Source organism: Hemitrygon akajei, chromosome 2 (genome assembly GCF_048418815.1).
Source record: "Hemitrygon akajei chromosome 2, sHemAka1.3, whole genome shotgun sequence".
Classification (NCBI taxonomy): domain Eukaryota; kingdom Metazoa; phylum Chordata; class Chondrichthyes; order Myliobatiformes; family Dasyatidae; genus Hemitrygon; species Hemitrygon akajei.
The window spans coordinates 143423064-143436075 of NC_133125.1; the positions used below are offsets into that span (position 1 = coordinate 143423064).

Genomic DNA, 13012 nt, shown 5'->3' on the forward strand with positions numbered 1-13012 from the left:
ACCACTCCATTCCTCCCCTCCCCTCTCTCCAAACTGTCTCTCCCCACACCCCACCCTGCTCCTCCCACACGCACCACTCCATTCCTCCCCTCCCCTCTCTCCAAACTGTCTCTCCCCACACCCCACCCTGCTCCTCCCACACGCACCACTCCATTCCTCCCCTCTCTACACCACTCTATCCCTCCCACACCCATCACTCCACTTTGCACATCACTACACATCCCCCTGTCCGGCCAGGACTCGCGACTTATCACAATTACGCCATGACTATTAAATAACACTTCTTAAACTTTGCTTCCAGTATCATCGAAGTAAATCTGCAGAGAACTGAGAGGAATTGAGAGACTGAGGTGCTGCATTACCAGGTTTTATCATAGAGCAGAGACCCTTAGATATATATGTTAGCATTAGTTCTCTTACTAAATCTTGAATAAGTTTGCCTCTGGACCATGAGCCCATTTAAACACGTTAATGATAAGACAGCGTTGAGAATTTTGGTGCCGCTTTTGATTAACTTGTGTTTGATATTAAGCGGTGACCTGATGGACATCTTCACACTGGCAAAGTTGGCATGGTTTTCTTAAGGGAAAACCTTGCCTGACAGATCTGTTGGAATTCTTTGAGGAGATAACAAGCAGGATAGACAAAGGAGTATTGGTGGATGTTGCGTACTTGGGTTTTCAAAAGCCCTTTGACAAGGTGTCACACATGAGGCTGCTTAGCAAGATAAGGACCTATGGTCTTACAGGAAAGATACTAGCATGGATAAAGCATTGGCTGACTGGCAGCAGGCAAAGAGTGGGAATAAAGGGAGCCTTTTCTGGTTGGCTGGCTGCCAGTGACTAGCAGTGTTCCGCAGGGATCAGCATTGAGACCACCTGCTTTTATGTTAATGATTTGGGTGACGGAATTGATGGTTTTGTGGCCAAGTTTGCAGATGACACAAAGACAGGTGGAGGGGCAGGTAGGGTTGAGGAAGCAGGGAGTCTGCTGAAGGACTTAAATTAGGAGAATTGACAAAGAAGTAGCAAATGGGATATAGTGTTGGCAAGTATGGTCATTTACTTTGGTAGAAGGAATAAGCACGTAGACTATTCTCTAAATGGGGAGAAAGTTCAAAAATCCAAGGTGCAAAGGAACTTGGGAGTCCTCATGCAGGATTTCCTCAAGGTTAACTTGCAAGTTGAGTTGGTGGTGAGGAAGGGAAATGCAATATTGACACTCATTTCAAGAGGACTAGAATATAAAAACAAGGATGTAATGTTGAGGCTTTATACAGCACTGGTAAGGCCTCACTTGGAGTTTTGTGAGCAGTTTTGAGCCGCTTATGCTGACATTGGAGACGAGATTCACGAAAATGATTCCGGGAGTGAGAGGCTTATCAAATGAGGAGCGTTTGATGGCTCGGGGCCTGTACTCACTGGAATTTAGAAGAGTGAGGGGGCATCTCATTGAAACCTGTCCAATGGTGAATGTTGAGTGGATGTGGAGAGGAGGTTTCCTATCATGGGGGGAGTCTAGGACTAGAGGGCTCAACCATTTAGAACGGAGATGAGAAGGAGTTTCTTCAGCTAGAGGGTGGTGAATCTGTAGAATTTGTTGCCACTGGCAGCTGTGGAGACCAGGTCACTGGAGGCGTTTAAGGCAGAGGTTGATTGATTCTTGATGTCAGGGCGTAAAAGGTTTTGGGGAGAAGGCGGGAGAATGGGTTTGAGGGGGAAATGGATCAGCCATGATCAAATAGTGGAGCAGACATGATGGGTCAAGTGGCCTAATTCTGCACCTACATCATGTGGCCAAGTGGTTAAGGTGTTCGTCTAGTGATCTGAAGGTCGCTAGTTCGAGCCTTGGCTGAGGCTGCATGTGTGTCCTTGAGCAAAGCACTTAACCACACATTACTCTGCGACAACACCAGTGCCAAGCTGTATGGGTCTAATGCCCTTCCCTTGGACAACATCGGTGGCGTGGAGAGGGGACACTTGCAGCTTGGGCAACTGCCGGTCTTCCATAAAAAAAAAGCCTTGCCCAGGCTTGCGGCCTGGAAACTTTCCAAGGTGCAAATCCATGGTCTATCGAGACTAACAGACGGCTACACCCTTATGGACAAAGGTTTCCTGCTAGAACAGAAACAACAGATGGTGTTTCATCAAAGAAGTAAACAATGAAGTAGAAACAGCAGGTTATGGTAAAATGAGGAATTCGATTGACTTTATTACTCACATTCTTCACATACATGAGGAGAAAAGATCTTTATGTTGCGTCTCCATCTAAATGTGCAATGTGCAATCATAGTAATTTATAATAAATAGAACAGTCAATGTAGCATAGAAATACACTCAAATCAGTGTGAGTTAATCATCTGATGGCCTGGTGGAAGAAGCTGTCCTGGAGCCTGTTGGTCCTGGCTTTTATGCTGCGGTACTGTTTCCCGGATGGTAGCAGCTGGAATACATTGCAGTTGGGGTGACTCAGGTCCCCAATGGTCCTACGGGCCCTTTTTACACACCTGTCTCTGTGAATGTCCTGAATAGTGGGAAGTTCACAACTACAGATGCGCTGGGCTGTCTGCACCACTCTCTGCAGAGTCCAGTGATTGAGGGAAGTACAGTTCCCATACCAGGCAGTGATACAGCCAGTCAGGATACTCTCAATTGTGCCCCTGTAGAAAGTTCTTAGGATTTAGGGGCCCACACCAAACTTCATCAGTTGTCTGTGAAGAGGCACTGTTGTGCCCTTTTCACCACACAGCTGGTGTGTGCAGATCATGCGAAGTCCTCGGTGATGTCGATACTAAGGAACTTAAAGCTGTTTACCCCGCTCAACCCCAGATCCATTTATGTCAACAGTCAACAGCCATCTCCATATGTTTCAATGTGGAGATGTCCTCAAGATAGCTTGCAAAGAACCATAGAGAGAGAAAGAGGCCATAGAGGAGGTAATCTTGCCCCTTTGTGTCCATTCCATCACTGACACAGATCCCCAACATATCCCACAACATCACCATTAAGACTAATACTATGTTTCTTGGATCTACTGTGTATGCCCACAAGAAAACGGATCTCAGGGTTGTATGTATATGTACTTTGATAATAAATTCACTTTGAACGTCGAACATGAGCCACTTGAACATTTTCACTCTGTAGACTGTAGAAGCTTGTTGTGCATGGAATGGCCATATTAAAATGCTGGAAACACTCTGCAGGTCAGCACATCTGTGGAAAGAGAATTAAAGTTTTGGAATAGGAAAAAACCCTCAGCAGATTTGTAAAGAGGCTCCGACCTGAAATTCAGTTAAAGGGGGAGAGAGAGGGTCTATGGGGATTGAGAAGGGGTGTGAGTGGGATACTGGAGGGTGTGGGAGGGAGAATAGAGTGGATTAGACTGTGGGACTTTAAAGGGTACAGGGAGTGGGTTCAGAACCTATGCCTACCTGGCTGTTGGTTAGTGTCCAGCCTAGAGGCTTCACTTAATTTCATCCTTACTCCAGTGCAGGGCCCTCCCTCAACCACAGCTGGGCTAGGGTGCCAAATGATTGTATTTGAAGCCAGGAGAATGGTCTGGCGACTGGACTTGAGTGTTGGGCTGTTTCTGGTTGTTTTGTCAGGTTCTGAGGGAGTCAGAACAACTGTGGGCAAACACTTGGCACCACAGCATTGGGGAGGAGGAGCAAGGGGCCATGGTCCCTCTCACAGAGGCGCTGGACAACCTCCATCTGTTCCCATGACAGAGGAAGAAATGCAGTTTAGTTGACCCACACACTCCCTCGAGCGTGGGATATCTGTGATACTTTTAGCTCGATTTTAACATAAAATATTAGTGGCAAAATACCTTAATAATGTGTCTGTCTGAAGCATATGAGCCATGCTCAGTTTCTAGTTGTAATTCAGCATGTCTTTGTGTTCAAAACTCATTGCTTCTTTTTTTCTCTTTTAAGAATATGACTGAAATTAATGAGAAACCTACAATTTATGAAAATATGAATGAATTTTCTGAAGGCATCAGCTCTTCAAGTCGCAATTCTTTGACTGTTAATGAGTCCTTTCCACGTCAAAGTCAGAAGAGAGAGAAGCCCTCTTGCACAGATCAGCAAGATACCATCATCTATGCCTCACTGAGTGAATCTGTGCTAAGCAGAAAATCATCTCTGAAGCTCACTAACAATGAAGACACAGAATATGCTGCCATTAATATTAAACATTAGGTGGAATGGGTTTGAGAGACACCCCAGGAGAAAGGACAACTTCCAGATAATGGTTCCACTACTTGCTGGGCAGTTTGGTACCAAAACGTGCAATAGACAAGGGCTGCTCCTGCTGATACTAACACGGAGCACATTGAGACGTTTCACGACAGTAGCTGAGATCTATTCACATGCCGGAGACTAACTTACAGGAGACATGATACTGCTCTCATGGAAACAGTCCCTCTTGGCCAAAGCTGTTCATATCTTCTATATATTTTTTGTTTTAACTAAATCGGGCAATGGGTTTACCAGGACTTCTGAACGTACAATTTTGATGATTTGCATCTTGTGAGAAATTGCTACAAGTGGAAAACTTTAAGCTCCCCTTTTTTTTCAAAGTGGACTTGCAGAATGTTTATTTAAATAATGCATTTAAAATCAAATATTTTAATTAATTATATAAAATGGATAAATTTTTAGCCAACTTATTCTGTGTTAAATAATAAATTCTTTTTTCTCAAAGTAGCTTGCATAGAGAGAGAGGAGGTGGACTGTCCCATTGTGTCCATTCCATTCCTGACACAGATCTCTCACTTACTCCACATCATCATTAACACGATCACCTGATCATTTTCACGCTACAGTCTGTGGAAGCTTGCTGTGCATGGAAAGCACCCCCTCCCCCCATTGAAAATGCTGGAAACACTCTGCAGGTCAACAGCATATGTGGAAAGAGAGTTAAGGTTTTAGGTGAAAGAAACCCCCTTGTCAGAGTGGCAAAGAGGCTCCAACATGAAATATTAACTCAGTTTCCCCTCCCTCAGATGCTGCCTGACCTGCTGAGTATTTCAAACATCTTCAGGGTTATTATATTTTCATTAGGCTACCACAAATTGATCGAGGCATCGTCACCTTTCCAATGTGGCAGCTGGGGACGTCAATTCAGTTACTGAATACTGTGCATTTGGAATTACAGCTAGTGTCAGTAATAACGGTGTCCTTTTAGGGGAGGAAATCTGTCATCTTTTCCTGACCTGCTCTAGATAAGATTGAAGACCACATAGCTGTCTGCAAGCTCGTTGTTTGTTATCTATGTCAATGATTTGGCTAAGTATGTACAAGGCATGGTTAATAAGTCTGCAAATGACACTAAAATAGATAGCATAGTGGACAATGAAGAAGGTTGTGGGGGATCTAGATGAGCTGAGTAAGTGTGTGCAGAAATGGTGAATGGAGTTTAATGTTGTTTAGTTTGAGATGTTGCATTTTGTAAAGTCAAATCCAGTTAGGACTTTCACAGTGAATGGCGGGACCCTGGGGAGTACAGAACAGAGGGGCCTTGGAGTACCTGGCTCCCTGAAAGTGGAGCCACAGGTAGACAGGATGGTGAAGAAAGCTTTGGTGGGTGACATTCATGAGTTTAAAAGTTGGGACGGAGATCGTGGTGAGACTGCACTCGGAGTATTGTGTTCAGTTTCGGTTGCCCTGCTAAAGGAAAGAAGTTACTAAACTGGAAAGAGTGACGAAAAGATTTACAAAGATGTTGCAAGAACTCAAGGAATTGAGTTATAAGGAGAGGTTGGACAGGCTGGTACTCTATAGGATACTGAGAGGTGATCTTATTAAGGTGAATAAAATTATGAGGGGTATAGATAGAGTGAATGATCTCAGATTTTCCCCCAGGGTTTGGAAATAAAAATCTAGAAGTCATAGGTTTAAGGTGAACATAGGACAGTACAGTCCCTTTAACCCACAATGTTGTGTTGACCCTCTAACCTATTCCAAGATCAATCTAACTGTTCCCTCCCACATATCTGTCCATTTTTCTTCCATCCATGTGCCTATTTAAGTCTCTTTAATGTCCCGAATGTATTTCATTATACCACACCCGGCAGTGTGTTCATGTACCTACCACTCTGTTTAAAAACCTACCTCTGATATCCGAGCTATACTTTTCTCTGAACACCTTAAAGTTATGCCCCCTTGTATTAGCCATTTCTGCCCTGGGAAAAAATCTCTAGCTGTCCAGTCGATCTATGCCTCTTATTATCTTGTTCACCTCTATCAAGTCACCTCTCATTTTCCTTCTCTTCAAAGAGAAAGGCCCTAGCTTGCTCAATCTATCTTCATAAGACTTGCTTTCTAATCCAGACGTCATCCTGGTAAATCTCCTCCACACCCACTCTAAAGCCTACACATCCTCTCTATAATGACGCAAGCACAATACTCCACCTGTGATCTAACCAGAGTTTTATAGAGCTGAACATTATCTTGTAGCTCTTGAAATCAATCCCCGCCTAATGAAGGCCAACACACCATATCTCTTAACCATTCTATCAACTTTGAGGGATCTATGGATGTGAACGCCAAGATTCCTCTGTTCCTCCACACTATTAAAAACCCTACCAGTAACTCTATACGCTGCCTTCAAGCTCAATCTTCCAAAGTGAATCACTTCACACTTTTCCAATTGGACTTGATCTGCCACTTCTCAGTCCAGTTCTGCATCCTATCAATGTCCCGTTGTAACCTACGACAATACTCTACACTATCCATAACACCACCAGCCTTCATGTTATCTACAATCTAACTAACCCACCTCATCCAGGTCATTTATACAAATCACAAAGTGCAGGGGTCCCAGAACAGATCCTTGTGGAACACTACTGGTCATCGACCTCCAGGCAGAATATGCTCCATTTACTACCACCCACTTCCTTCTGTGGGCAAGCCAATTCTGTGTCCATGCAGCCTGGATCCCATATCTCCTGACTTTCTAAATGAGCCTACTATTGGGAGCCGTGCAGGACGGGAAAGATTTTAGAGGAGTCTGAGGACCGTGCAATGATATCTATGTGGTAGTCTTGTAGAGCACTACAGCACAGAAGAAGGCTCTTTGGCCAATCTACTCCATGTTTGTCTGGTTTTCTGCCTAGTCCCACCTACCTGCACTTGGGTCATAGCCCTCCATACCTCTCTCATCCATGTACCTAACCAAATCTCTTAATTGTTATAAGTAAGCCCACATCCACCACTTCCTCCAGCAGCTCAATTCACACTCATGCCATCCGCTAAGTGAAGGAGACCCCTCTCAGATTCCCTTTGAATATTTCACCTTTCACCCCATACACATAGTCTCTAGTTCTAGTCTCAGTAAACCTGAGGGCAAAATGTCTGCAAATATTCACCCTATCTATATCTGCCATGATTTTATATAGCTTGGTAAATTGTCCCATGAACTGAGTTTCAGTGGAAAACTTGCCCTGCATGCAGTTCATACAGATCAATTCATTACACAGAACATTGAGGCAGAATAAGATAAAACAATAACAGATGCAGAATAAAGTTCTACAGTTACAGAGAAAATGCAGTGCAGACAGACAATAAGATGTAAGATCCTAACAAGATAGATTGAGTTCAAGAATCCATATGAACATAATCATCCACGGTCTTATAAAAGTGGTTATAGAAGTTGTCCTTGAGCCTGGTAATATGTGCTTTCAAGATTTTGTATCTTCTGCCTGATGAGAGAGGGGAGAAGAGAGAATGTTTAGAGTGAGTGAAGCCTATGATTACATTGGCTGCTTTCACTGAGGCAGTTTGACGTGTGGACAGTGCAGGATGTCCAGAGGAAGAGGCTGAATTTGATACAACATTTAAAAACCAGTTGGACAAATAAATTGACAGGAAAGGTTCAGGTTATGGGTCTAACACTAGTGTTAGGCCAGGCTTGGATGAGCATGGACCAGGGGAGCCTGTTTCCACGAGTATAACAATCTCCACTAGATCTTGGATCCATGACAAATTAAAAGATATAGTAGAAAAGTAGGCTTCACCGTCACTTCTCAGATCTGTGAGATTTACCAGCCTTCTATAACAGTTTGAAATCTGTATGAATTTATTTTAAGTTACATTGCCACCTGTATGCTTTTGAACAAGGTATTCACAGCCTGGTTCCTATTTTCACATTGCTTAGAATGTGGGTGTCACGCTTTCTGCAAAAATGAAATGGTTCCATTTTACAAGCAGATGCTCTGTGCTTCACGTCATGTTTGATTGCGCTGTTTCACAGGCGGGCAGGAAGAATCTTGGTTGATTGCTAAACAGTTCTTTCTTGTACTCACTTGGGATACCAGTTTTATTTTCCCCTCGGGAGAGCGCACAGAAAGCAGATCTACCACTGAAATTCATCCTTGGGCAGAGGGGAGTAACCAGAGGGAGGAAGCGACCGGACAAGGCACGCTTGTCAAAGTTGCACTGTTGGAAAGGGGATTGCTTCATGTCTTGGGGAACGAGCACATTTGATTTTAGAGCACCAGTCCTGTGGTTAATCTACCTCACTGTGCAGAAGCTGCCTGAGGTTTAGGCAGCAGAAAACTCAGCACATTTGTTTTTGTAAGTTGAGCATATCATATTCAAATAATTTTTGCAAAGGGGCCGGCCACTTTGTGTTCGGTGAATGGGCTTACCTCTGCATGTCAGCCCCACTCAGTGGGACGAGGCTGAGGAAAATTCACGGTTGTCACATGAATTGGAAGGCCTCAGAATTCTGCTTGCTCCGGAGCCAATGTTGAAAGAGTTGGAGAGTTCTCCTCAGTGTCCTAAACAAAGTTGTTTATCACATTACAATTTTTGGAGCTTGCTGTGCACACACTGAGGTCATTCTTCCACCTGTCGAGTGATCAAAGGTGAAGACTTTTTTCTTCCACATCTGAAATCTTTTTTAAGTGAATGCACACATTAAAGATTAATTCCCTAAAGTTATTACTTAATGTGGCTGAAAAAAACTACTTCATGAGAAATGCCAAACAGAATAATAGAAATTGTACCAATTCACCTCTGATCAAGTCTGGTTCTAAACCTGAAAAGCATTTTATCATGTACATTGATTTCTGGTTCCACTACTAAAGTTGTAGGTGATCTTCATTGTTAGAGAGATGAACAGTGGAACCGTACGGCACTGAACAGAGCATTCAGCCCATGACGGATGCCATTTCAGATTAAATATCCTCCTCCTGTGTCTCATCCATATCTTTCCATTCCCTTCATTTGCATGTGTCTATCTTAAAAGTCTCAACTCCACCAAGATATCTGCTTCCACTACCACCCATGGTAACCCTTCATTAGTCAGGGGATACAACTGAAGAGCTACGTTGCAGTTCCATAAAGATCTCGTTAGACCACACTTGGAGTACAGTGTCCAGTTCTTGTCACCTCGTTATAAGAAGGATGTGGAAGCTTTAGAAAAAGTGCAGAGGAGATTTACCAGGATACTGCCTGGATTAGAGTGTATGTTTTATGAATGAGCTCGGATTTTTCCCTTTGGGGTAGAGAAGGATGACAGGCAACATAATAGAGGTGCATAGGATGATAAGAGTACTAGATAGGTACAGCCAGTGCCTTTCCCCAGGGTGGCAATAGATAATACCAGAAGACCTCCTTTTAAGGTGAGTGGAGAAAAAATGTCAAAGATGTTTCTTTTTACCTAGAAAGTGGTAAATACTGCCAGGGCTTGCGATAGAGGCAGATACTTTAGAGACATTTAAATGACTCTTAGGTACATGAATGAAAGAAAAATATGTTATGTAGGAGGCAGGGATTAGACTGATCATGGATAGATTTTATAAGTCAGCACAACATCATGAGCCAAAGAACCTGTACTGTGTTGTACTGTACTGGTCTATATTCTGTCTCATTTGATGCACCTATCACTCACTGAATGTCCCCAGGTGTTTGACACTCTCACCCTGGGGAAAAGATTCTCTCTTTCCTATCTATGCATCTAGTAAAAATTTTAAAAAATCATATATCAGAGTTAGAACCAGAATCAGGTTTAATATCACCGGCATATGTTGTGAAATTTGTTGACTTTACGGCAGCAGTACAATGCAATACATAACAAGAGGGAAAAATTGTGAATTACAGTAAGTAGTTAAATTAAATAAGTAGCGCAAAAATAGAAATAAAAAAGTGGCGAGGTAGTGGTCATGGGTTCAATGTCCATTTAGAAAACAGAGGGAAGAGGGGGGAAAGCTGTTCCTGACGCGTTGAGTGTGTGCCTTCAGGCTTCTTGATGGTAACAGTGAGAACAAGGAATGATCTGGGTGATAGGGGTCCTTAACTTTGGACGCCACCTTTTTGACAATTAGGCTGGACTTTAAGTATTGTGAGCAGTTCTGGACAGTGCATTAAACTAGAATTAAACTAGAGAGCATGTAGAAAACCATCTCAATGATGTTGCCTGAATTGGAAGGGTCGAATTGTAAGGAGAGATTAGATAAATTGGTACAATTTTCCCTGGAGCAAAGGAGGTTGAGAGGCGAAATGACAGAGACAGAGAAGTGTGGCATAGATAGGGTAGTTAGCCAGAGTCTGTTTCCAATGATAGTGGTGGGGGGAGGGGGAGGAAGAACAGGTTTAAGGGGGATCTGAGGGTATTTTTTTTAAAAACACAGAGTGGTTGGTATCTAGAATGGGCTGTCAGAGGAGATGGTGGAGGCACGAACAATAATAACACTTAAGGGGCATGACAAATTATTGTAGAGGGATTTGGAAATAGTGCCGGTAAGTGGGATTACTTTAGACAGGCAAAATGGACTATACAGATGTAGTGTGCCAAAGGGCCTGCTTCTGCCCTGTACAACTCTAACCCTATGTCACTGTAAAGAAAATTGTTCCATAAACTATTGCAAAGATCATTCATGTCAAACCGACTGTGCTGATAAACAGCTACGTTCAAACAACGAAAGGCTTGTGTTTGTGCAAATGAAGTACCGCATTTCCAAAGCGTAGTCAGTTGCAGTGTTGCAACTGCAGCGGATAAGGTGTGCACATAAAACGACATTAAGAATGATTGTATCAAAATTTCAGTGATAGTGGTTGAAGGATGAATTTCAGGCTGGTGTTGAGGGGAGCTGCCCGTTCTACTATTGGATGGTTCCCTAGTAGGATAAGATGGGTTCTTGACCTCAAAATCCATCTTGTTATGACCCTGTAGCTTATTGTCTACCTGCGCTGCACTTTCTCTGTAACTGTCATACTTTATCCTACATTCTATTAATGCTTTACCTTGTCCACCTTAATGCACTGTGCAATTAGTGTATCTGTATGAATATATGCAAGATAGGCTTTTCATTGTACTAGGGTCTGTGTGACTATATAATCAACCAATCTGAATTCCATCGTGGGATCTTTCACACGTAGCTTGAACGACTCATCCAAAAGATGCAAATGAGAAGTTAAATCCTGCCAAATGGGCAGGGATGGGAGGAATCCGAATTAATTCAAACATGATAAAATCTGCAGATGCAGGAACTCCAAAATGCTGGAGGAACTCAGCAGACCAGGCAGCATCTTTGGAAAAGAGTAAACTGTCGACGTTTCGGGCCGAGACCCTTCATCCGAATTATTTCATTGCAACTGTCAGATTGGGAAATTTAAGTGGAAGATACCCTACGCCATCTAGTGTTCACTCACTAATACTTCAACGGAATCACCGTGGGAAATAATCATCAAATCTCCCGATGTACCTTTAATGGCATTTCACACTGAAATTTCATTAACTAGGGCATTAGAAATATTAATTTTAAAAATAAGAAACTTGCATCATATAGCACTAATGCATTAAGCATGCTCTCGTGCAACAATGCAGCTTTGTGTTTCATCGAAGGACAGTGAGATGGCTAACCAAGGAGTTACTTTAAAACAACACACACAAAATGCTGGTGGAACACAGCAGACCAGGCAGCATCTATAAGAAGCACTGTCGACGTTTCGGGCCGAGACGAGTGAGAGCCGAACAGATTTAAAGGAGGGTGTGCAGAATTTCGGGCCCCAGTAGCTGAAGGCACAGCTTGCAGTTTAGAAGTGATGGGCACCCTGATTTCAAGCTCAAGAAAAGTCAGGCAAAGTCAGGTCATCTCTATGTTACCAGGATAGCGTGCACTCAAGTCCCTCTAGATGACGGGGCTCAGTACCACGTCAGAAGATAACTCTAGCTTGCTTGTTTCGTGAGGTGACTTTGGTTTCAATAGTGATGCTATCGAAAACAGCCTATATTGTACATTCATTCAGTCTTGCCTGGAAGACATAAAGTATGTCAGTGGGGTTAAACAAATTTAGGTTCAGGGCAGGGAAAGGTCAAACTAAAATAATTGTTCATGCCCACGTGCTTATTCCACGCTATCTCGCTATTGTCTTTTACACTACTTATTTATATTGCAACACAGTAATTTTTTGTCTTGCATTGTACTGCTGCCATAAAACAACAAACAACAGGACATATGTCAGTAATAATGAATTAGATTCTGAGGCGACCATGATGTATCAGCCACCAGTACGCTTAGGGCTCTCTGCAATAAATGGCCAACGCAATAAAAGGATGATTTTTGTACTATAAATTTTCTCTAGGTCCTGCCAACATTAGGGGATGTTTGAATGATTTTATTAATTGTGCTTCTTAAAATGGATTTGGAATCGGGAATTACATTTTTCAAAACTTGTACAATATTAAGGGAATTATAGTTAACTGTCATGGTTGAGGGCTTTTAGCAAAAGGTGGGATGTGGAGTCTGGCAAAATCGGCGGTGGGATCATAGTCTGTGATTTAACCAACAGAAGTAATGGTGAGATGCTGCATTTTGTAAATAGGGCAGAACAACAACAAAATCTAGCGATTTACTATCAGATATCGTTAAACGTAGCAAGTTAACAAGGACATAAAAATGGAGAATCCCAATTTTTCTATAATATTTATATGACAGCTGGTATCGTTTCAAACTGCAGATATTCAGTCAAATGTCTGGACAGCGCAACAATATTAATTCCCAG

At 42.7% G+C, this 13012-nt stretch overlaps 1 protein-coding gene across 5 annotated transcripts in view; it reads left to right on the forward strand.

The window, feature by feature from the left end:
• LOC140716240 (B- and T-lymphocyte attenuator-like) overlaps nt 1-4739 on the forward strand; it is a 36841-nt gene extending 32102 nt beyond the window's left edge. For all 5 annotated transcript variants that reach the window (XM_073028855.1, XM_073028859.1, XM_073028867.1 and 2 more), the window contains one exon: nt 3935-4739. In XM_073028855.1, the coding sequence (XP_072884956.1) occupies nt 3935-4201 (267 nt within the window). In that variant the 3' untranslated portion in view covers nt 4202-4739. The remainder of the gene's footprint in view (nt 1-3934) is intronic.
• The last annotated feature ends 8273 nt before the right edge of the window (nt 4740-13012 follow it).